This window comes from Gracilinanus agilis, chromosome 6, assembly GCF_016433145.1.
Source record: "Gracilinanus agilis isolate LMUSP501 chromosome 6, AgileGrace, whole genome shotgun sequence".
NCBI classification, from domain to species: domain Eukaryota; kingdom Metazoa; phylum Chordata; class Mammalia; order Didelphimorphia; family Didelphidae; genus Gracilinanus; species Gracilinanus agilis.
Window position 1 is genome coordinate 251,494,813 of NC_058135.1, and position 26,644 is coordinate 251,521,456.

Consider the following 26,644-nt stretch of genomic DNA (forward strand, 5'->3'; position numbering starts at 1 on the left):
TATCAGTACAGATTTAGAGTGAAAGGGGATATAAAAGACTATTAAATCTAATCTCATTTTAGAGATGAGGAAACTGAGGCACAATCAGATTAAGTGACTTGCCCAGGATCACAGAACTAGTATATCTCTGAGGCAGGTCTTCCTTATACGAAATATATAGTACTATATACCATCTACTTGCCCATTTCTCTTAGAGATGGAAGGGGTCAAACATAGAACATTAATCCCCTCTAAAACACACATTTCTTACAGACTAAATTACATTTATTCCTTTTAAATCTCAACAGGTTCTGCAACAAGTTCTGTCCTATCTTGTACAAACTTTTAGTGTCTTATCAGCTAGCATGCTAGCTGCCTTACTCAGCTCTGTGCCACCTGCAAATTGGATTAAGCAAGCTATCAACAAAAATGCTAGCACCCTAAAGTCATATACAGACATATCAGCTAGACTTCCATTTCCAAGATAACTGTTCTTGAAGTCTACCCATTGAAACAGTCACTCATTCACCTCATCAGATGGCCACCTAGCTGACAGCTTTCCATCTTGTCCATAAGAACAGCAGGAAAATGTTTGCCAAAAACTTGGCTAAAGCCTAAGTAACTGATATCTATTATATTTTTCTCCTCAATTGGTGTAGTAATATTATGCTCAAAATAAAGTTTATGTGACACGTCTTCCTTAATGATCTCAGAATCCTCCTATGTACCAAAGGAAAAATGATGAGTGAGGAATACTGAAAAGTGTCTTATAACATATCAATTATGGTCTGAATGTGTAGTGGGATTGTATTCTTGATAAAATTACACTGATGCTAATTATCAGTGCTTTCTTTTTAAAATGTTTACAAATCTTGCCTTTAATATTATTTTGAATAATTTAGCAAAAAAAAAAAAATCTAAGTCAAGGTGACTAGCCAATAAGATTCAATCCTTCCTCTTCCTTCACTTAAAATATGGTTGTTGCCTATGTTCAGTTCTGTAGCATCCCTCCCGCTTTCTACATTCTTTAAATCATTGATAGTGACTTAGTAATTACATCTAATGGCAGAGATGTAGTTCTTGACTTGGCAACCTGCTCTCTTAACAATCTCCCTATTTACTTTTGGGTTTCAGTTTCTTATTAGCCATTTTTGTTGAGTCCTTTCTAGGAAGTCAACAAGCATTTATTAAGGCATACTATGTACCAAAAATCATTTTATTTTGCATAGAAAATAAAATCAACACAAGGATTGAGTAATTCAATCTCCTCACCACTATTAATTTAACATACCTACTAAACTCCTTGAACACCAATCTTTTACTTTCTTTTACTCCCACAATATACAATATAATTTAATTTTTTTCCTTATCCTTAGTATACCTCCTTGCTTCGGTTTATCTGAGCTTTAGTCCTATTATTATTCATACCAGATCAAGCTGCAACTTTGTATTCATTCATTCATTTAAATTCTACTTATAGAAAAGGTGCTATCTCTTATTTCTGGTCACTAGGACTACAAAGAGAAGATCATGAGTCCTTATTCTCAAGGAATTTGGACTAGACAGACCCACTGGCTCAGTAAATGCAAAGGAACCTTTTTCCCTGCCCTGATAAAAGGCGATAAGTAAAACAGGTAGAGGAAGAGAGAAGAAATCAGAAAAGGTGGCACCTCAAGTGAGCCTTAGAGACTCTAGGAATTCTAAAAGTTGAAGGTAAGGACAAATAGCATCCTAGGAGGTAGAGTCTAAAAGCATGACAGCATCAGATGGAATACCGTGCATAAGAAATAGCAAGTTGTCCAGTTTTTGTGTGTGCATGGGGGAAGCTGTTGCTGTTGAAGTCAACAGGGCTTCTAGTACCTAGAGAGAAGGGGAGATGTTTGGGCTAGAGACAGAGATTTGGGAACAATCCACAAAGAAGTAATAAGGCATTGAGTAAAGATCTCCAATGGAGATTGTAGAAAAAAGGAAGGAGGACGAGTAAAGATAGAGCCTTTGCTCATGCCCACATGTGGTAATACTGGTAAGGGACAGGGTCAGAGAAAGGACAGTTACCAAGGAAAAGAATGAGATCAGTCAGAACAAGGAGATAACTGATGAGATAGAGAATATCAATAAAGAGTTTGTGGGTCAGTAGTGTGAAGTGCTATAAGAAAAGATTATTCTATTCGACATTTATTGTATTTCAAAATTACTTGTGTTTGGAGAAAAAAATTTCAGGGGAATTGTGGGGTCAGAAGTCAGATTAAGTGGGGTTTAAAATGAATGGATGGTGAAAAAGTCGTGGTAAGTACAGATCATTCTTCCTAAAAGTCTACTTCTTTATGTTAGTGAAAGAGGTTGAAGAATATATACAGCATGGATGATTAATATAGACTAAGAGAGGATGAATTGAGAACAGTTCGAAAGCTTAGCTCTGGCAAGGAAGAAAACCACCTCATCCAACAACATAAAGAGGTAAGGAAGAGAAAATCAGAGACTACAGAAGTTTTGAGGCCTTCGGGATGTGAGAATGGAAACTCAGTTAATTAACATGCATTTATATTCAGCACTTAATACATTCTAGAAACTTGGTGCTAGAGGAACAGAGACAAAAATGAAGCTATTGCTGACTTTGACTTTCATTATTCTATCACAAGAGACCCCAAGTACCTATATGTCTATAAACAAGACACAGAAAGCAGAAACGAGGTACCTTGGATAGGAAAGCACTATATTCTGGGATGGAGAAGAGAATCCTGAAGATAGTTCTTATGTTAAATCTTGAAGGAAGCCATAGACTCAGAAGTGATGAGGGAGAATATTCCAGGTTTGGACACTGTTCACTACCACAGCACAGAGAATTGGACATAAATGGAGCTTTGTATCATATATATATATCAAGAAGGCCAATATGGCTAAAGTCTGGAGCACTGGGAGAGCAATAGTGTGAAAGGAGACTGGAGGGAAGTGGATGGGGCACACTTATGAAGAATTCTAAATGCCAAAAGGATAAGTTATATTTGATTCTAGAGGCAAAGGGGATGGACTGGAGTTTACTGAGTAGGGTTGAAGAACATGGTCAAAACTATAGGAAAATCACTGAGTGACTGTGTAGAAGATAGCCTGGAGCGGAGGGACAAGGAGACCAGTTAGGCAGCTACTGCAATTCTTCATGGGGAAAGTAAATAAGTGTCTGAACCAGGAGGCAGCTATGTGAAGAGAGAAGAAGCTGTATTCCAGATATGTTAGAGAGGTAAAATTGATAAGATCTGGCCCAAACTAATTAAATATCAGGGCCTCGACTGGAAAAATGGTAGTGTTCTCAACAATAAGATGGAAGGGCAAAGCAGTGTAAGTTTGGGATGCCAGGGAAAAAGGAAGATAATGAATTCTGCTTGTTGAGTTTGGGATACCTGTGGGTATTCAGTTCTAAATATGCAATAGCCAATTGGTCCTAGAAATCAGGAGAATAATTAGGGCTGCATAGAGAAAGAAATATGGGAGTCATTACTATGGGAGTTAACAACTGAACCCAAGTGTGAAATTATAGAGAACAAAGAAGAGGGCCTAGCATAGAGCCTTGGCATATACCTATAATCAGTGGGCTTATCATGAATGATAAATGAGTGAAGACTGATTGAGAATTCCAATAAGATGCCCTTCTGGATAAGCTGATCAACATAAATCTTATCATGCTATACTCAGCACCTTTAACCTCCATAGGCCTCCCTTCCCTTTGGATAGGAATTTTTAAGGATAGAGAGCACTCAACTCCCAAAGCTTTCAGCTCACTGAACTCTCTATCTGCAGCTTAGTTTGGCAATGCACTGGGTACCCTCTGGTATCCTCCCCTGCAGCAGCTTTCCTTTTCAGCTTTCAACAAAAAAAAGTATGGTGAATTCCCCTGTTAGATTATAAATTCTTTGAGGGCAAAGATTATCTTATTTGGTACATACCAGGTGCTTAATAAATGCTTATTGAACTGAAAAGAAATTAGGAGAGAGCAGTGTCATAAAAATCCAGAGATCTCCTAGAGGACTGGGTGGGTCAGCAGCATCAAAGTTTAAGGGAGGAAAAATTATTAGATTTGGCAAATAGGAGACCAATGGCAACTTTGGAGAGGGAAGTTTCAATTGAATAACGAGGCTGAAAGTCTGACTACAGAGGATTAAAGAGAGTGAAAGGAAGAAAAGTAGTCTCCTTTCAGATTTTTTTTTTCAAAGAGTTTAGCAGAGAAAGAAAGGAGAGAGAGATAAAGGATGATGGTTTGTAGGGACTACTGGTTTTTTAAGAATGGGAGAGCCTTGGATTATGTCTGAAATGTCTGCATGTAGGAGGGAAGGAGTCTCCAAGTAAGGATAGAATGAAGATTAGAGTGAGAACAGATAACTGGGTAGAATTGTCACTTTGTAAGGGAAAAGAGAAAGGGATCAAGAATCCATTTGGCAAACCTGGCTTTGCTAAGAAGGATTACCTCAACAAAGACCACAGAAAAGGAAGAAATGAGAAAGGGGCCAGCAAAGAGCTCAAAGCAGAGAAGGTAATTTTTCCACTGAAAGGCTGGGTGTAGTTGAGGAAAGAGTTGAAGATAAGAAGAGGGAAAATGTTTTGAACAGCTGTTGTGGGTTGTTTGCTTTGTAATTTTATGATACTATAATGTGATTTATATTTTTTTTTCTAGAAAACTGATTCAAATTCAAATCAAGTTCAAAACCAGGTGTCATCTCTTATCTTTAAAAATAATTAGTTCCAAACTGGGGGGATGGGAAAGTACGTAATGATCAGGCCAGTACTGAATGACCTAAGTATGTTAGAACCATGCTTCTTACTAGTGGTTATTACACAGTTACCATGATTCAGAAGAGGGCACTAAAATGAGACTAATGCTTTACAGTATAGATAAGATTATATTATATGAGCCAGCATCCATCCCTCAACATTTTTCAGTTTGTGGCTAATTTTTATTTTACTGACAGCAAATCAACTCTTAATAGACAGATTTACTTTCTCAGTTCTGCTTCTAACATCAATAAAATAAGAAATATATAGTGTGTGTTAGGTGAGTTGTAAGGAAAGAGACTGAACTGAGATAGCAGTTAAAAGTGCACAACCCTTGGTCAAAACTGTCACTTCTTTCAAAATTGGGAAAAGCTTACAATCACCTAGAAGAGATTTTTTTGCCTCCACTCTGTAATGATCATCAATGCTATCGCTTTCCTTGCCTCCCACAATCCTTAGGAAAGACCTGGCAAGTTCAGCTGTAGGAGAAGAAACCAATCAGCCTGTCAGTCCTGCCTAGATGCTGTGCTTCTATTATATGCATGGTGGTAGGAGAATTGACAGAATAAGGCCTTTTTGTAGAGCAGAATGAAGAAGGAGTATGGCTCCAGACTGGAACAAAATGTGCTTTGTAACAATGTTGTCAAAAGAATATTCAATTTGGAATTAGAAGACCTGCTTTTGAATCCCAACTTTAAAACTATCTGTATAGTGGGCAAGTTCAGTCTCCTCCATGGGCCTCAGTTTTCTAATCTGTAAAATGGGGGCATTAGGCTGATGTCCTGATTACTTCCCAGCTATAAATCCTATGATTTCCTATGGCATTTGGTGAGTTATCTAGGAGTCAATTAGTTATTAAAAAGTTTTTTGAAACTCATGTTCATTGAAGTATTATTCAGCAGTAAATCTAATGGTTTCTCAGTTATCATTGTTAGAATTGTGGAGCTTTTGAAGGTAGTACAATAGATAGAACACTTGGCCTAGAGATAGAAAGATCTGAATTGAAATGTAGCCTCAGACAGTTAGCTGTGTAACTTTGTGCAAATCACTTAACCTCTGCTTGCCTCAGTCTTCTCACCAGCAAAATAGGGATCATACTAGCACTTACTTTCCAGGTTTGTCTTTAGTATCAAATGAAAGATTTGTAAAGTACTTAGCACAGTGTCAGGCATATATTAGGTGTTTACTAAATGCTTGTTCACTATCTTCCCTACTCAATCCTCATTTGCCTTCCCTAAAATGTTTTGGTTTTCCTCCTACCTTGTGACTGTACCTTTTTAATTTCCTTAGCTGGATCATCCTATTTCTACCTATCAAGTGTGAGTATTTCCTATGACTCTCTTCTGGTCCCTCCTATCTATCTCTTTGACTTACTATATATTTGTAAAGGTAATAAAACAAGTGTAACAATAATTTCTATTTATATAACACTTTAGAATTACAAAGTACATATATAATATCACATTTAATCCTCATAATAAGCTTCTGAGATGGTCTGTACAGATATCATTTTCTTCATAGTTCTTTAGCTCTCTCTAGTCCTCTTAATATCAGCATTGGCAACTGCTTATAGGACATCACCATCAGGATGTCCTGAAGCCATCTTATTCTCAACAAGTCTCAAAAGGAGCAGCTATTTCCCTCAAAATTCCCCCAAACTTACTCTTTTTTGTGGAGGGTACCATTATTCTTATACTCATAAGATTTGCCTCCTTGGAGTCATCCTTGACTCTTCTCTTATTTCCATACCTGATCATTTGCCAAATTGCCTTAATTATATCTCTACCTCTCCTACAGTCTCCTATTTTCTCTACCCATGCAACCTCTGCTTTAGCTCAGGTCCTCTTTACCACCTATGTAGAACTCTACAATACCCCATTATCTGATATCTAGTCATTCCCCTTTCAATCCATCTTCTATTACATTTATTAAAGAGTTGGTAAATTGATATTTCTAAAATGCCTATCTGATGGGCAGTTAGGTGGTTCAAGTAGATAGAGCAGTGGACTTAAAGTCAGGAAGACTTGAGTTCAAATCCGGCCTCAGATATGCCCTAGCTATGTCACCCTGGACAAGTCACTTAATCCTGTTTGTCTCAGTTTTTAGATCTGTAAAATGAGCTGGAGAAAGAAATGGCAAATCATTCCAGTATTTGCCCAGAAAATCCCCAAAAGAGTTCACAAAGAGTTGGATGTGACTGAAAATGCTTGAACAGCAAAATCTCATCTTCAGGGGCTCTCCAATGTCTTCAAGATTAAATCTAAAATCCTTGGCTGTCAATCATGGTCCTCTCCAATATGGAGTGTACATACCTTTCAAATATTAGTCTTCAAAAACAACAACAAAAAGTTCCCCCTACCTTTCATCTTAGAATCGCTACAAAGAATCAGTTCCAAAGCAGAAGAGTGGGAAGAGCTAGGAAACTGAGGTTCAATGACTTGCCCAAGGTCATACAGCTTGTACGTGTTTGAGGTCAAATTTGAACCCAGAGTCTTCCACCTCTGAGCCAGACTCGCTATCTATTGAGCCACCTCACTGCCCCTTCAAATATTAGTCGTATTAAGCTTTACCTTCCTATACTTCCCCTTCTAGTCAAATTGTTCTCCTGGTTGTTTCCCATCCATGACATCCTATCTCCCAGACTTCTGCCTTCATCTTAAGTACAGCTCAGATTTCACCTATCATTTCTTTTTTATGTTTCTGTTCAAAGAATTTCCACTAGTTCTTGACTGGGTAAAAAATTCAATTCAATTCTAAGAGAAACATGAAAAGACTATTTTTGGCAAAGAAGTGGCAATACAAAGACAAAAATTATTTTAAGTTTCTGCTCTTAATGAGCTCTGATTGGGAGGGCACCAACATATACACAAAGAAGTAATCACAACTCAAGTTAAGGTGGCATAACTTCCACACTGGCAGAAGCCAGTCATTGATTGAACTGAATGAACCAGGGTAGGCAAAAGGCAGAAGCTAACAATTCTAGGGCTATACATGTCAGAGATAACATGTCATCTCCTTAGGAACACTGCACACCTAAGCAGGTGTCCAGCTTGTACAAACCTGTATACATATGCATATGAAAGAAGGCAATAGCTAGACTTCTAACTGGAGGCAGATCAAGGCTGCTCTTCCCAAATGTGTGGGCAAAGGAGAATATTTTTTAAAACATCAGGGGCAGCTGGGTAGCTCAGTGGAGTGAGAGTCAGGCCTAGAGACAGGAGGTCCTAGGTTCAAACCCGGCCTCAGCCACTTCCCAGCTGTGTGACCCTGGGCAAGTCACTTGACCCCCATTGCCCACCCTTACCACTCTTCCACCTATGAGACAATACACCGAAGTACAAGGGTTAAAAAAAAAACAAAAAACATCAAGCAACAGAGGATTAGTGGAAAGGGCACTGGTCTAGGAGAGCTTCCTAACTGTTCTCTTTGTCTTTTTGTGTCTTTCTATTATGTTCTAACTACTCAGCTGCCAAAACCATTTTCCTCAAGTGAAAATCTAATCAGATCACTCCTCTGCTTTAAAAGCTGGCTAAATATTATGTCTAGAATGAAACATGTAAGGCTGTCCAGTCTTGCTTCAGCTCATTCTTCCCAGACAAACTGAACTACTGGAAAATTTAAATTCATCACCCCATCCTCTGATTCCAGGCCCATTGTGATAATATCTGTGGCTTTCTTTGATCATACTGTAATCATGGAAATAACTTGACTACAGAGAAATGAGTTATTTTTCCACTAGTGGGATATACTCATTCCTCATTTCTGCCCCTCAAAACTGAGACTTCTTAGCTTTCAGCCAAGCTCAGCCCAGATGCCATCTCTTCAAGGTGGACAAGTATGGTGCAGTGGGAGTGGAAATTCAATTTGGAGAGGAACACCTGGATTTAAATCCCAGCTATGCTTCTTGCTGTGTGACCCTGGAGAAGTCTTGTTAACCACTGGAGCTTCCAGTTCTTCATCTATGAAATAAAGGGTTTGGGAACTGGATGGTATGTATTCAAGATATCTTCAAGGTCCAAAGCTATGATGATAACAATAATATTCATAATAGCTAACATTTATATAGTGCTTACTATGTACCATGTAAAGTATAATGCTAGGCACTTTATCTCATCTGATCCTCACAACTATAGGAAGTCAGAACTATTATTATTCCCATTTACAGTGAGGAAATTAAGGTAGAGGTTAAATAATTTACTTTGCGCCACATAGCTAGTAATTATCAGAGTGTGGATTTAAACTCAGTTTTTCCACACTTGATACTTCACTCTCTATAATATCTACAATCCTGATTCTTTCCCTCATCCTCTGAACTTTCCATTTTCTAAAACAAAACAAAACAAACACCTCTTCAAGAGGAACCAAAAAGCCAAGTTGAAGCAAAGCCGAAATACTTTGAATGCCTCCTTTGCCAGTATTAATATAGCACTGTAGACAGTGGAATCATATGATATATGGAGTCAGCAGAGAAGTGAATATTAATCTTAGTTTATAAACTTACTGGCCAAGCAACTGTGGATAAGTCACCTCTTGAGTAAAATAGAGATGGTAACACTTCTACATGGAAAGGCTGCCATAAGTCCAGTGTTATCTTTATATATATATATGTATATATATATATATATATACATATATATATATGCAAGTTATTACCATCACAGTTCAACTTACATGATCTCTTTGAGTGAACCTTCAGCTTCCTAAACTGTAATTTGGGGATAATAGAAGGTTACTCAAAGCTACTAGTGTTTAACACCAAGCTAAGACTTTTGGCACACCCTTTTGACACCAAAGCTATCTACTTCATTGGGCTGGCATAAGAAAGCATTTTGCAAAATGCATTTTTTTCAAAAGCATAAGATCCATTTTTTAATAATAATGTTGATGACACATTCCTATTCCATTTTTCAATAAAATCCAGAGAAGGTCAAACATTACATACATCAGTGAAAGTTGTGTTGTATAGCTCCAGGAAGACAAGCAAGGTAAAGAGCTCTGGGAGTGATAGAACATCAGCACATCAAAACCCAGTTCCTACTTCCAATATTGGACTTGGATCAACAAGAAAGGTTGTGAACAGAGTCACCAACCAAAAAGAGGGAAAATACCTCTACTCTGGGCTGCCTGACATCCAACACAGAGAAATTAACACACACACACACACACACACACACACACACACACACACACACACACTGGAAAGGAACTTATCATTTAGTGAGTGGGCCTCCCTAACCTCATCAGTAAAAAGGGTATATGAATATTTATATCAGTCTCACAAATTTGAGGTGAGGATTCAATTAGGATACTAGAAGTAATGAACCCTGACGACTTTTATACAAATAACTGTAAACTATGATAATTATTATTATACTCTCTTGAAGAATGTCAGCTACTTGAGGGAATGCAGTTTCCTTTTTACAGCTACAGAACATTTCACACAGTAAACTCGTAATGGGTTGGTTGTCTTTCAAACTCCAGGAGCTTTAAAGTGACATTACTGGGTACTGTCTTTTGATTCGCAAATATATTGTATTTAAGTGATGCGGAATTGCACAAAGACTGATGGCTCCAGATACAATGGATGTAACAGGTTTTGGCTGAATCAGTCATATTAGAATACTAATATTGTTTTATTAGCAGTTATTTTAGGACTCAAGCTTGAGGGCAGAGACTATCTTGCTTGCTTGTATTTATATCTCCAGTGACTAGGAGTTTTGCATTGTGCCTGTCATTCAGTAAGCACTTAATAATTACATATATTATTGCATATATTATGCAATATATCTAGATGCATATACTACACATTATATTGTTTTACAATTGTCCAAAATGCACTCTCAATTAAAATGTCTGTTTGGCTGTTCCATGGCATTGGACTCAGATCTCTTGGCATCCATGGAAGGAAGTGCATTTATATAGCACCTATTACATACAAGTAACTACTAGGCGCTTTACAAATTTGATCACACTGGATCCTCCGCCTTCTCATAATCTTCCTCTCCTAAGGCCTGGCATTTCTAGGCACTCCCCCCTCGAATCCTCATACCCCCTGCCCCTACCCAGTGCGGGATGGGCTGTTACCACTCCCATTTTAGCTGAGAGACAGAGATGAAGGAGTCAGGGTGTGAAGGAGGTTCTGACTTCAGCTCCTACAAAGTTATGGTCAGGTGACTCAAAGACTCAGAGGTGGCCGGTGGGGTTGGGAGAGGATTCCCATTTTTCCTTTCCTTTGGGCTTATGTTTTGAATCGGAGAGCCCCGCCCCCAGCTCGCTAGAGTGGACGCTCCCTCAGGGGCCAATCCCCTCGGCGGGGCCCGGGCCAAGAGGGTAGAGAGAGGCAGCCGCAGTCCCGGCCTTCCCAGCCACGATACCTCCATTCTCTGCTCTCACTCACCTCACGGCGGCCCGAGCTCCCCGAAGCCACGCCTGACCCCGCCGCCGCCGCCAACACCGCCGCAGCTGTTGTGCGGGTTCCTTACTTGGGCCCGCTCCTCACTACAGATTCAAACCCACGCCAGTCGCTTTCCCGGCTCACCTCATTGGCTGTCGTCCGCATGACGTCACCACGCCTGCCGAACGCAGCCGCGCGTGTACGTACCCGAGGTAGATTGGCCAGTGCCGGAGCCTGTAGGGCCCTCGTGTCACCCTGGCAACGGCGGTGGTAGGGCTGTCTGGGCTACAGCCGTTGGAGACTGAGCTGTAGCTGAAGAGCTTTAGGGAGCTGCCTGAAGGACTCTATTGCTCCAGTCTCCTGCGTGTGTCAGGTGGCTCTAGGGCCAGATCTCTTCTCAGGCTCCTTGTTCCTGAAAGCCTCTGTCCTTCGCCCGCCTGGCAGTCCCATTTAATTTGACTTTGTGTACTTGGTTGCGTGTGCTTCGTCTCCCCATCAGATTGTGAGCGCCTCGAGGGCAGCGCAGGCGCAGTCTTTTCCTGGCTTAGCTCTGTGCGGGGCAAATAGGAAGTGCTCAATAAATGCTTTTTGACTGAATGATTTGGGTTCCCCTTGAAGAGGCGCTTCTTCAAATCTGGCCATTTCAGGTCTGGCTTCGTGATCCAAGCTGGCCTCATAAACCCAAACTAATTGAGAAAAACATAAAAATTAACTTGGTGTGTTAAGGTTTGAAGAGGTTCTCTAAGTGTCAGATCATATACCTCTTTGGGAGTTGAAATGGATGCTTTGGGAATAAATTTTTTCTTTACAAACTTGTAAGAATTAGTAAGATATAGAAGTGGCAAACCTGGGAAGAATTTCCTTTCTATGGCATATGCTCATTTGAAAAAAACATTTTTTTAGTTAATTGATTTGACTTCTATGCTTCATTTGTTAGTATTTTTTTTTAAATCAGAGTTTATAAATAGCAAGACAGTCATCCTTTACTCATTAATACTTTCGTATTTATTTTTAAGGCATACTAGCAGCTAAACAGCCATACTTTCCTGTTTTATTTACTTTTGTATTAGGAAATATAAATGATAAAACAAGTGGGCATCCTTTCCTCTAAACTTATGTATTTGTTATCAGAGAGTATGAGTAGTAAAAAAAAAAAAAGCCATAAAATGGACAAGGATATATGAATAAAAGACTTACCAGGATTTTTTCCCTACATCTAACTATTAAAACACATTAAAATTATTTTACCAATTACTCTGCATTTGCTATTTCACCAAACAACACCAATACTAATGAGCAATTTTTCTATTATAGTGAGAAGTGGGAGTGGGGAGGGTAGTTTAGGATGAGACAATGTCCATGGTCACACAATATGCATCAGGAGACAGAACTTGAACCCAAGTCTAACTCAAAGAATTAAAAAACAGAAGAAAGGATGGCTGTTCTACACATAGATTCACTTTAACACTGGCTAGCTATCCAAGTGAAATAGCATGTGAAGAGCTTTGTAAGCCTTACAATGCTGTAGAATCTGAGTCATTCTTACTATTAAAAATTGTGAATTGACTCTTTCAATTGGGTTGCATTTCTTGGACAATAAGACCAAGCTAGATTCAAGTTGTCACTCAACAATCATTTATTAAGCACTATGTGCCAAGCACTGAGCTAAATGCTGGGGGTAATATATATATATATATATAATTTGGAGATAATAAAGGAAAAGTACTAGAAAGACTCCTTACAGAGGGTAGGATTTTGTCAAAGCCTGGAAGGAAGCCAAGAGGCAAAGATGAGAAGCAAAGTGTGTGGAAACAGCAGGGATTAAATACCTATTTTTAAGCAAATGTCTACAGAAACCCATTTTCTAACCCTAGGACCGTATGGGAGAAAATTCTAAAAATAATTTGCATGCATTTGCACTAACCGGTTATAGCCCAGTTATTTGGTTTTATGATACTTTGAGATTAAGTGAAAAGGGTGATAGAATTTGGTAGGGGAAAAATAGAAATTATTTATCCTGGAAGCTGGTACATTTGTATCCCTTTTTTGTCTGACAATTGCACTGGCCCCTTTAACAAGGAAATTTTAGTCATAGGATCATACTCTGAATCTGTTAGTTTTTGATAATTCACAGTGGCCTGGTCTGTTTTTCTTACCACGATTTATAATTAAATGGATAGGTTCCCTGCCTAGCTAAATACAGTGTTGCACCAAGTGATGATGGCTAATCTTGCATGCTTTTCATCTCTAAGCTTTCCTCACATTAACATAATTTTCAGAATCCAAAAACTACAATTATTGTCATCCCATTTTGTCCCCAACCCCCAACCCTCCTAATTAGGCGCTAGTACAAAAAAAGAAACAAACAAACAAAAAAAACCCAACAACTATGAAAAGTGTGTTAAGTGTCAGGTGAACAACTGGTCAGTTTTCGGGAGAAAAGAGATTGTGGAAAAAACCGTTTTTGGCTTGGAAGGCTGTGCTGGGAGGTTCACCTGCCAGCTCGGAGGGATGGGGGCGCGGTCAGCCCAGAGCTCCCAAGCCTAGCCCGGTACTTGGCTTTTAACCCCCGGAACCAAAGACTAAAGCGGCTGGTTGCCGGGGGAACCGGGCCCCGCGCGTCCGTCCTCTGCGCTTTCCCCGTACGTGGCCTTCCACTCCGGGCCACATCTTGCGGCCGCTGCGCTCGGTCCCCTGCTCGGCCTTCAGTGCCCAAGTTGAGGCCAATTAGAGCGAGCTGGACTTAAGTCCTCGTGTCCGAGCCAGGTGAGGAAGACCCTCCCCCTGAACTGCAGCGGCCCTGGCGGAGGAGGAAAGGGCATCCTCCGCGGGTTAGCGGCTGGGGTTCTGTGGACGTCTCCCCTGGGGCGGGGATGGGGTCTGACAGCCCTTTTCATCTGTTTATTCCATACTGAAACTGAAAGAGCCACGTCCATTCTTCTTGGTTCCCCCCCACCCCCCAGCAGTGGGGGATGGTGGGCGGGGGGTGGCGACCACGTCCAGCCTGATAACTGGGTGCAGCCACGCAGGGGACCCTTGGGAGACTGGAGGAAGGGAAAGAGGGAGGCAGCTTCCACTGTTAGGTTTGAAACAGATATCAAGCCTCGAAGGCCAGGAAGGGGTCAGGTTCTGAAAAGGTACAAGGGAAAGAATCACCATTTACAGTCCACATTGAAGGAGAATAGCAATAATAATAGTGTTTTTAGATTTGCGAAGCACTTTGCACAACTCTGAGAAGTGGGTGCTATTCGTATCCCCATTTTACAGATGAGGAGACTCTGGCAGGCTGAGAGACTTGGCAGATTTCATACAGCAAATCCAAGCCAAGATTTTACCCGAGTTCTTAGGTCTAGGCCTCCAATCTCTGATCCCAGTGAATAATTTACCATTACAATTTAGAGGATTTAAGGGATTATTCAATAAATCTGCAAATGAGTGAGACCTTTGCCCGAATTGCTCTGTGCTTGCAACCTTAAAATGTGTTAGTCTTACTCTAGAGAAAACTTTCTCTGTAAGGTAAGGCATTGTGTTCCCCCATCCCCCTCGTCTCCCATCTTTTGGTTCCTAAACCCCTACCCCCAAGGTCTTTCTAATACCTCCCTGCTTAGGCTGCTTAGGTGAAGAGAGCCAGCACTGGAGGAGCTCCTCTTTTCCCCCCACTTCCCAGGGTTTGAGGACATTTTTTTTTTTGCATGCACCATCCCTCTATCCAGCAGCCCAAAGCAAGCACTTTCTCCCGCTACTCCCTGGGGTAATCTGGGGGCTCACCTACAGTTTGAATTTGCCCTCTGGGCACTTGAACTCCAAAAAGGTTTGCCCAGAGGATTATTGAGTGCCCTAGGGCACAGTTCAGTGCCTTTACAAAATCTGATTTTTTTTTTTTGAAAGGCTAATGAAATGTTAGTGCTGCTTTTCCAGAATTTCCAATATTTCTTCCATTCCTTTTTATTTTTCTCCACTACTATGGAGTCAAACTTTTAGTTTGATCCAATATCGAACCCACTGCTTCCTCTGTTTATTACTAAAACCTGGATGAATGGAATCTATTCCAGGCTTACATTGAATAATGGACCCAAACCAGACATACTTGATGTTTTTAATTATCTAAAATAGAATATTTCTTTCTATTTCCGAAGATGAAAGAAATGACAGAATTTCTTAATCAAAAACTAGTTACTCAGGGGTAGCTAGGTAGCTCAGTGGATTGAGAGCCAGGCCTAGAGACAGGAGGTTCAAATAGGGCCTCAGACACTTCCCAGCTGTGTGACCCTGGGCAAGTCACTTGACCCCCATTGCCTACCCTTACCACTTTTACACCTATAAGTCAATACACAGAAGTTAAGGGTTTAAAAAAAAAATAGTTACTCCAGGGTGAGGTGGATATGGCATTATTTTTCAGTTAAGGGCTGGACGATATGCCTCTGCGGTCACTTTCACCTTTGAGAGCCTGTGATTCTGAGTCTATATATATGTGTGTGTGTGTAAATGTCAGTCTTACTATCAGAGAGCATAGTTGGTGTTATGCTGAAAAAGTTTTCTGGAAAATAGAAGGCGTTATTTTATGTTCAGATTGTCATCATTTTACCTCCATGGTATATTACAACCTTACCAATCTAGTTTTTACTATGTATAATGTTACTATATTTATTCTGTTAATGTTTACTATATTGACATAGTTTTTTCTCTATATACCCTTGTTCCTTTTTTTCCCTTTTAATGAGCTATTCCCAGCCTTATTTTGGGCAGTGTACTGTTTACCTTTGTTTCTCTTTGAACTTAATTTAAGTCAAATCTTTTTCCTTGATAATTTGTTAAATTGTACCACATATTTTCAGGTTTATGTTTTTGCAGATTTTTGCATGATCTCCTTTTCAATATTCATCATTTTATCTTCTGAAAAGAGGAAATTTTTTTTTAGACAAGATCTTCTGAATCTTTTTGGAGTATTTTGGAAGTAGAATGATTTCTGTATTCTTGTTGGGAGGTTGAATACCCACAATTGTATTTTAGGAAATTTAACTTCTCCCTGTGATTTGGCTGTTTCTACGGAAATAAAAAAGTGTTTTGGAATGATGATTAATTAGGTAGTTACTGTTTTTAGAAGAATGGGAATATTGTTTAATATCATCTGGGAAAATAGCTAAAATATGCCAAAGAACTTTATCTAGGAGATAAACTTTTTATTTATTCAATTTCAATTTTTACCTTAATTGTAATTTTGTTCTCTGAAGCAATAATCTTCAAAATAAAGAGAAAAAATGAACAGATGTAAGAAACATAAAATTTGATTGAAAAGTTGAGGAGTGAGTCAGACATGAAAAAGTGGACAGAAACATGGAAAAAAAAGATTTATCTAGGCATTTGGTTCTGAATACAAGAAGATGAGAGGGTAGCAGTAGCATATAAATCTTTTTTTTTTTTTTTTAAAGAACAGAGAAATCTAGGGGCAGAGAGAGAGGTAGCACCACTGATATAGCACCAGGCCTGGGATGGGTGTGGGAGGGGCCTGGGATCAAATTCAGCCTCAGACACTTCCTATCTGTGTGATCCTGGGCAAGTCACTTAAGTCCAATTGCTTAAACTTTATAGCTCTTCTGTCTGAAAATGATACTTAGTATTAATTCTGAGAATGTAAGGGTTAAAGAAAAAAGAATAGAGAACTATAATATATAGATGATGAGGGAGGCACAGAGATAAGAATAGGAATCATTCACAAAATAACTTTTTTCTTGGATTTCAAAAGTGTATCACTTAATTTGTAATAAATGTAATGAGTTGAAATATTAATGTATAATAGTAATTTTAAAAAGAAATGAGAATCCAAGATTTTAAAAGTACAATCCATTAATATTGACATGATATAGCTGCTGGTTGTTTTAAATAAAATTGGTCTTTGCAGATAAAAAAATTAACTTAAACAAAAAAGCAGAAATTCCACTCAATTTAAAAATTTTTACAAATAATTAAAACAAGTAAGTTCATATGATGAGTATATAATATTTACCATCTCCCTCAAATGTTTTAATCAAAAGTAATAACATGACAATGACTTTGGTAAAAAATAGATCTTCAGTTAGAATTCCATTTACAAAATGGGACACTTCTGGAAACTGGCCATCTCCTCTTCCCCCCCCCCCCATTCATCCATGATTTTCTGTTACAGATAGTATCTTTCTTAAAATATATTTCTTGGGAGCAGCTGGCCAGCTCAGTGGATTGAGAGCTAGGCCTAGAGACAGCAGGTCCTAGGTTCAAATGTGGCCTCAGACACTTCCTAGCTGTGTGACCCTGGGTGAGTCACTTAACCCTCATTGCCTAGCTCTTAACCAATCTTCTGCCTTGGAGTCAATATATAGTGTTGATTCTAAGACAGAAGGTAAGGATTTAAAAGAAAAAAAAGAAAATACCTAGCAGTTTTGATGGCTTATCAGATAAGTTAATATTTCCATTTTTAGATTCCTTAGGGGTTTCCTTTAGGCTCTTTGCTCCATGTATGAAGACGACTCAACATTTCTTGGCCAAGATGTTCAAATGAATTATGACTTATGTTTCAGGATTCAGTATGATTAAAATTTCAGGAAGTAGTAGTTTTTCTTGTTAGTTTTTAGTATACTCTGAAGGAATCATACTTCCAGAATTTTCAACTTTGTAATATCTATAAATATTGTTTAAATGAAAAAAGTTAATATGGATTATTTTTTTTTTCCTTCTAGATTACATGAGTTTTCAATATGCTTCGATACCAGTATCTTTGCAGAGTCTACAAAAGATTTTTCCCATACAGTTTTGAAACTGGCATATTCAATATAGGCAGAAGCACAAAAGAAATTCATTCTTCGGTCAGCAGGCACAATGAAATTGAAGATGGAGAGCATGCAAGTGAGTCCAAAGGAAAGGAAATACATAGTTCTCAAAGGGAAAATCTTGAAACTATGAAACAATTACACATACCAGTGATGGTCAATGAAGTTATTAATTGTTTAGCACCACGGCAAGGGCAGGTGAGTTAACTGGTTTTACTGTGTAGCTGATTATTTCAAGAGTGTGCAAATTTGTATCTTAAAGACAAATGGTAAAAATTGTATCATAACTAAACATTTGTTTTAAAAGAGCAACTTTAACATAACTATTTTTCTAGAACGTTCTATTGTAATTTTTATATCTTGACCTTCATCTCATTCCTTTTTACCCTATAGACACAGCTATTTTCAGCTAAAGATGACTACTAAGTAGTATTTCCTGCCTTTTGGGAATATATAGCCTAAGCTAAACTTTACTCATTATTCTTTTTCATATGTCAGCTTGTCATCTATTGTAGGGAACCTGTCCATATTTAATTTATTTAATATTTAAGTAGTCAATTTTTAGATAGTCTTTCAGGTTGTTGATCAGGAAATATTCATAAACTCTTTACTGTTAGTATAAAACGTAGGCAGCTAAATGATTAATGTTCCTAAAATTTTACCAACTCAAAGACAGTATTTTCCCTCATTTTTCTCTCCCTAGGTGGAATATATAGATAGTAAAATTCAGTATTTTTTACTGCAACATTCACCTACAAAAAGCATGGCCTTCTTTCTGCAACTATAGGTATAAATGCAAAAACATCTGAATCTAGGTTAGTAATTTTGCAAAATATATTTTGAAGAACAGAGAACATACTGAACATTCCCACTTAATTAGATCTCTTAAAGTACATTATAGACTTTGATAAAACTTAATGACGGTATAGTTCTTTGAAGGTTTATGTATATGGTTTCACCAAAGAAAATCTATATAGTTTCTGAAATGGTGAAAAGTGAGATCCTCTCAAGCCTTTAGAGTCTGTATTTCATTATGAATTAAATTATTATGAATATTTCCATAACTGAACTGTTACTTTTTTGACAAAATGTTAGCTACTACTTTTGGTGTTAATTTTAGAGCTTCATTAGCACAGAAAGATCTATGAAAATATAAACTTACTCTCCATTTTGATCCTTCAAAGATCTTTTTCCTTTCCTTAAAAATTCGACTACTGGTGATTTTGGAGGATTCTTAATTTCATCATTGTTGGAGACAAAGGCCCTGCCAGCTTCAATAACTCTCCATGGAAGCAGATTGAATCTGCATCAGGCCTCATCCTGTATGATTTATTTTCAAGTTTTATTCTGAATCCTCCCCCCGTAGGACAACATTCTAGAAGCTTCATTCTTTTTTCTTTTCCTATGTTATAGGCAGTATTAGTAGACCTCTCAGATGACCTATTACTTCTCCACCTTCGTTTGAGGCTTTGCTCTGTTATTTAATAACCGTGTGACCCAGGAGTTACAGGGAACATCATATAATAAAATTAATAGTTGCTCTGTATGTCATATTGTAGTTTACATGATGTGAAATGTGGAAGAGATTATTATCCAATTTTACACATCAGGAAGTGAAGGTCTGAGAGTTTAAGGGATTTTTCCCCTGATTGCACTTCACTTTCTGGACACCTAAAGTATTTTGCAGACCTTAACATGGATATTAATTTAGTGCTTCCTGTGTGCCAGTATACTGTGCTCAATTCAGAAGATACAAAGAAAGACAAAAAACACAGTCATTCCTTTGCACTCAAAGGAGTACTTACGCTCTTTTCTCTTCCCAGATAAGTTTTTATTAATGTCTTTTTTTGTATCCCATTTTGTATAATTTTTCTCAGTAATTTAACCTCTTTCTTTCCCAGAGAACCATCCCATATAATAAAAATTTTAAAGACAAAAAAGGGAAATACAAGCAGCATAACTGATTAATATATTGAAAAAATCTGAAAATATGTGTAACATAGCAACCTTTAAGGACCTCCCTCCCACTTCTTCAAAGATATGAAAATGGGAGTATCTTCTTGAATCTTTTCTTTCAAGTTGCAAATTGCTCTTTATAATTTCACAGTAGTCACTCTTTTTTTTTGGTGGTTCTTTCCATTTAATTGTTATAGTTGTTGTGTATATTGTTTTCTTGGCTCTGCCTACTCTACTCTGTATCCATTCATGTAAATATTTTTTTGTCGCTTCTTATAGCTTGATAATATTCTATTACATTCATGTACCACAATTTGTTTAGGCTTTTCTGAATTGATAAGCATATACTTTATTTCTAGTTCTTTACTATCACAAAATTTCTTGCTATAAATTAGATATTTATGGAGATTGGTTTCTTATCAATGGCTTCATTGGGAAATAAGCCTACCTGTGGAATTACTAGGTCATCTATTTGCATGATTCTTAATTGCTTTACAAAATGGTTGTATAACTCCACCAATAATGTACCAGAGTGGCTATCTTCTCATAATCCCACTAAAATAGGTAAATGGGTGTTAAATACAAAAGGGACTACTCCTACAAACCCACTAGTGGTAGGACACACAAGATTACCTTCACAAGGGATGTGGGAAATATGGGCAAAGTACACACTCAGGTTGGCAATAGCAGTTGACAGTTTACTGGCCACCAGCCTAGCCAGGGAAACTCAGGTTTTGGAATATATCTAACAGTGGGCTTTTTCCTTGGTGTAGAGGAAGACACAAGTAAACAAAACCAGTTTAATGTTTTCAGGATTAGGGAAGTGGGTGAGGTATATCCAAAACTCAGGGAACAGCCAACTGTCAAATAGAATCCTAAGGATTGAGATGGCTTTCTGCTTCTCTGCTAAACTAACTTCAGTCAGGCAGACAACCTTGGCTAAAGGCTACAGAGGGCTGGGATATTGAGATTCTCACAACTGGTCCAGACTGATACCTTGATGACTTCAGAGTACAGGAACCAAATCCTTGCTCAGCCAGTAATCCAATGAACACTAGGGAGGGAAGCCTATCTACAAGCTGTCCACCAGAAGCAGACTCTTCCCTCTACCTGGGTTTGCCTTGATATATGGTATCTCCAATCTTCTCCAAAATCCCAAAGATCCACAGTTTGTAGAGTCACAGCTGGCTGGACAACAGCTCCAAAACCTCCTTTCTCCAGCCCTGACAGTTCTCTCTCACCTCTATTCTCCACCTGCATTCTATAGAATGGTCATGGATGGCAGCCAAGATTTTGCCTTTAGCCTATCTGCTACCTATCCTAAATTTCTATCTTACCCCATAACTTACTCATAAATTACTCATAATACCACCAACACTGACTTTTCTTCATATATCATCTTTGCAAATTGGTTGGGAAACAAAGAAAAGCAAAAAAGTTTTTATTTTCTAGGGGCTTACATTCTAACAGGAGATAAAATGGAAATGAAAAAGTGTTTATAAGATATATACAGAGTGGAAGGAAGGTAATCTTAGAGGAGAAAGTGCATTTGGCTTGGGTTAAGGGGACAGGAAATGCTTTCTGTAGAAGGTCAGTCATGAAAGAAACAAAATGTCAGGAAGTAGAGAAGGGTGAACATTCCAGCTATGATAAGCAATCACATATATAAATGTAAAGCTTAATTATTGTTTTCAGTAGTCAGTAGTCAACAAATATTAATTTTTTTTAAACCCATGCCTTGTATCTTAGATTCAATACCAATTGGTTCTAATGCAGAAGAGTAATAAGGCTGAGCAGTTGAGATTAAAGTGACTTGCTCAGGGTCATACAACTGGGAAGTGTCTGGTCAATAAGCATTTATTTAGCCCATACATTGTGCCCTGGCACAGTATTAACTGTGGGAAATATAAAGGTATAAGATGGACCTTGCCCTCAAGGAGCTCACAGTCTAATTCATAGAGACAACTCAAAAGAAGGTGAAGGGTGGAAGATGGCAATAGTTGCCTCACTGAGGGACTCGATGAAGGCCTGCATTGGTGGAAGGAAATGATTTGAGAAAATTTCAATTTCAGAATGGATTTCATCTTGTAGAATGACAGCTTTCTTGAGATCATGCAACCCAGGAAGTCAACTGGGTGGGACTATGACAAGCATATGACATGGCAAGACCTTTTATATAGTTGTCCATGTACACCAAAAGGACTATAATGAAGAAATATGATAAACCCAAATGTTACTTAGAAAAATCCTCCTACATTAAAAGATTAATTAGACATAAAATAGAAATCAAAGACCAGAACTCTCAGCCATAATAAACTTCACTAATCAAGGCTATTTACTGATAATTTCCCTTTGTTTCCTAGCCTACCTCCTTTTCTATTCTCACCTCCCATAAAGAAGTGTCCTTGTTCCTTGCCAAGGTGCATGTCTTCTACATGCATCCTTGATCCTAGGCCATCACAACTTTTCCAGTGGATTGTGCCCTTATTGCCAGAAGCCATCGAGGCTATGAGGTTTAGCATGGCTGCTCACAAGCTCTGACAATCCAGCACTGCAGGTTGTCAGGAGGATGGAAATTCCACACTCAGTTTACTCCATGTGATTCTTTTTACAGTGACATTCAATTGCATTGAAATTATTGCAATCAATATCCTTATCTGGCTCCAAGGAGACACAGAAAAACAATACAGGTTCATGGCAAGAACAACCAGAGTCACAGACCACCCACTATCCCAAAATAAACCCCTGTACAACCCCCTAGAGTATAGTAATTTCCCCTAGAATCAGCCCAGCAAAAAACCAGCAGTTAGTGAGTTAATGCAAGTTTCTAAAGTTCCCAGCAAGAAAATACCTGGCCTGAGTTTGTTCCCAAACTCCTATAGACCAAAGAAACAGTGAAACACAAAGAAATTAAGGCAATGACAAATTAGCACAAAATCAACCTACCAGAACTGCATTCTTATTAACCCTATAGCAGAAAGAACAGCATGGGAACAAAATTTGGTCCAGACTGATATTATTATATCTTATTAGATGTAATCAACTACCATAACTATCTCCTTGATTTATGATGGGAATGAATAGTATAATATAACTATATATATATGATATAAATAGTTAAAATATAATTAACTATTATGCTTAGCTAGGAACTGATGTTCTAGTACCTTACGGATGGCTGAAAAGAATAAGTTCCAACTAAGCCAGGCCATAATGAATAATTCTTGACAAGCTTGCTTCTTTGTTTAACCACAGTAAGATAATTAGTAAATGCCAATCTTGTGATGTTTCAAAAGTTAATATGTGATTTTGAAAGTATGGGAAAATCAAAACCTGTATGAGATCATAAAGAAATAAGGGTATAAAAATGAAAATCAGCAAATGGCACAAGAAGGAACAGCCTCTGCAATTTGACTTGCACTCTGGCTCATTCTCACTCCATTCTTTGCCATGCCATCCCACCTCCAGAGACCCAACCAAGCGAAGTGCAGGCTCTTCATACCTTATTAACTGCACTTTCTCACTAATCTTTGATTTCTCACTGTCTAGTAGCTACCTGTTGCCCCAAAACTTGTTCGTTTCCCCAGTCCTTAAAAAAATTCCTCACTTGATTTTATTGTCCCCACTAGACAATATCCTGTGTCTTTTCTCCCCTATATTGGCTTGAGAAAGCCGAGTATACTTTGTGCTCCTTCTTCTCCTACTCTTGCTCTCTTTTAAAATGTTTCCAATCTGGCATTCAACCTCAATTCAACTGAGATTTCTCTCCAAAGTTACCAGTGATCTCTTAATTGCCCAATTTTCTTACTGCCCACCCTTCTTGACCTCTATGATGCTTTTGATAAGGTTGAACACTCTTCTCCTAGGTATTCTTTCTTCTAGGTTTTTGTAACACTGTTCTCTTGCAAGTCTATTTTTTCTGGATCTTCATCTGGGCATGCTTACTGAGTCTAATAGGTGTTCCTCAGGCCTCTTCTTCCTCCTCCAAGGGCTGTGTGAAAGTAACTGCTAAGTGCTAGGAATACAAAGGAAAACCAAAGCAGAGTCTTTGCCCTTGAAGAGTTCATATCCTAAGGCAGCGATGGGCAAACTTTTGAGCTTGGTGTGTCAAAATTCACCAAAAAACTGAGCATAACTTGGGTGGTATGTTACTTTGAGAAAAAAATACCCATAATTTCGTGATATTAATAGTTTAAATAACAAAAGTGTATAATTGTAATATATAACTATTTAATAAACCAAAATAGGTAAATTAATATAGGTAGAATTGTCATCTATGATGCACAGAATGTCTACACTACACTACAGCAAATGTTTCATCCTCAGCATGCGGCCCCGTACTTCTCAGCTATGTGTCACCGAAAATGGCTATGCATGTCAGTGCTGACACACATGTCATAGGTTTGCCATCACCATCCTAAGGGAAGAGACAAGAGGCAAACAACCATTTATCCAAAATATTTACAGTGTAAATGAAGGTAATAGAAAGTATTGGTAGTAAGGTTAGCCAGAGAAAATCTCTTATAGAAGGTGGTTGGATTTGAAGTGAGTTTTGAAGGAAGCCAGGGAAGCCAGGAGACAGAGGTGAGGAAGGATAGCATTCTGGGTATGGGGACAGCCAATAATAACATGATCTCATCATTTCCCATGGATTCAATTCTCTTTCTATCAGGATAATTACTGAGTCATCTAAGTGGCTCAGTGGATAGAGAAGCAGGCCTGGAGATAGAGGTTCTGGGTTCAAATTTGGCCTGAGATACTTCCTACTTGTATGATCCTGGGCAATTCACTCAACCACAATTGCCTAGCCCTTACCATTCCTCTGCCTCAGAAATAATACTTAGTATTTTTTTTAAACATTTATCTCCTACCTTAGAATCAAAACTGTGTATTGGTTCGAAGGCAGAAGAGTGGTAAGGGCTAGGCAATGAGGGTTAAGTGACTTTCCCAGGGTCACACAGCTAGGAAGTGTCTGAAGCCACATTTGAACCTAGGACCTCCTGTATCTAGGTCTAGCTCTTAATCCACTGAGCTACCTAGCTGCCCTCTAATACGTAGCATTGATTCTACGACAGAAGATAAATCATTTTTGTTTGTTTGTTGTTTTAAAGATGATTGTTGTAAACATATATCCAGCCCTACCCTCTCATTGGATCCAGTCTTGCCTTTCTGACATCTCAAACACAGCATGCCCCAAACAAGAACCTCAAACTTTCCCTTTGGGGAGCTTTAAAATTTTTTTTCCTCATTTACCAAATTATTTTTATTATTAGAATAACCATTTAACACAACCTTTAAAATTTACAAAGAGAACAAAAAAGAGAAGTGAATGCAAACTCCCCCATTTTTTAAAAAGTAGGTATTATATCTAACAATGTAGTAACATCATTCTCCTATTTGTATCACCTTTTTTTTTAAGTTTGCTTTTTTATTTTTTTTCCCATGGTTACATGATTCTTGTTGTCTCCCTCTCCTCTTCCCTATCTCCTCAAAGTTGATAACAATTTCATTGGGTTATATATATATTATCACTCAACTCCTATTTCCATATTATTAATTTTTGTACTAGAGTAATCTTTTAAAGCCAAAACCCCAAATCATGTCATCATATAAACAAGTGATGAATCATATTTTTTTCTTCTGGATTTCTACACTCACAGTCCTTTCTCTAGATAAAGATAGCATTCTTTCTCATAAGTCTCTTAGCATTGTCCTGGATCATTGCATTGCTTTTAATAGCAAAGTCAATCACATTTGATCATCCCAGGTCTTTCCAGTTCTTACAGAAATAAAGGAGTTCATCATTTATTATAGCACAATAGTATTCCATCCCCATCATATACCACAATTTGTTCAGCCATTCCCCAATTGAGGGACACCCCCTCATTTTCCAATTTTTTGCCAGCACAAAATGCACAGCCATAAATATTTTTGTACAAACAGAACCTTTCTTTTGGGAGCTTTTATACTGCTTTCCCGGGTACCACCATTGTCTAATCACTAGTTCTCAAAACCTTTTTGACATCTTTAACTTCTCTTTTGCATTCAGCAATTTCCAAAATGTCAATCTTATCATTTCTATCTTGGTAACATCTCTAGAACATGCCCCCATTACTCTGCTGGTGGAAACCTTTATCACCTTCTATCTGGACTCATTTGGGAGTCTTCTACTAGTCTCTGTGCCCCAAACCTCTCTTACCTTCATTCCATCCCACAATTAGCTGCCAAAAGGATTATAAAGCATGAGTTGCTGACTATTTTTCTTGTTTAGTTTCAACTGACCTAGTGACAGTGCGAGTTACAGCTTTGACATCATCATGGCTTCTGGAGGATGAGGAATTGTGTCTCTTAGAGTCAACATCCCTATCACTATAGCTATTACAGTAGGGGGATTATTTTTGGAGATTCATTCCTTCATGTAAAGACTGGAAATCTGGACATTCTGTCTCTCCTCTTTGAAGTTTTCCTGGTTGTCTCCATTCCTGGAATGCTGTTCTTTCTCACCTCTGCCTCATGGCTTTCTTCATTTCTTCAAGACTTACCTCAAATCTCATCTCACCTTCTATAAGACACTTTTCCTGATTACCTCACTACTTGTATCTTATTTCTTTTACCTTCCATTTACACTGTTTATTTCTGGGATACACATAGTTGTTTGCATTATGAAGAGTGAATCAAACTTTCTTTGTCTATCAATTGTCCATTTTTAAGTTAATCAACCAAAAACTTAAACACCTCTACTTAACACTAA

At 38.2% G+C, this 26,644-nt stretch overlaps 2 protein-coding genes across 2 annotated transcripts in view; one reads left to right on the top strand and one right to left on the bottom strand.

Annotated features, from left to right (window-relative positions):
• The window catches only part of KIF18A (kinesin family member 18A), a 113,237-nt gene extending 102,009 nt beyond the window's left edge, over positions 1-11,228 (bottom strand). Inside the window, exon 1 of the mRNA XM_044681006.1 lies at positions 11,138-11,228. The gene's annotated coding sequence lies outside the window, so the exon portion shown is untranslated. The remainder of the gene's footprint in view (positions 1-11,137) is intronic.
• A 2,576-nt stretch (positions 11,229-13,804) lies between these two features.
• The window catches only part of METTL15 (methyltransferase like 15), a 269,374-nt gene continuing 256,534 nt past the window's right edge, over positions 13,805-26,644 (top strand). Inside the window, exons 1-2 of the mRNA XM_044681539.1 lie at positions 13,805-13,900; positions 17,848-18,135. Of these exons, the coding sequence (XP_044537474.1) occupies positions 17,866-18,135 (270 nt within the window). The 5' untranslated portion in view covers positions 13,805-13,900; positions 17,848-17,865. The remainder of the gene's footprint in view (positions 13,901-17,847; positions 18,136-26,644) is intronic.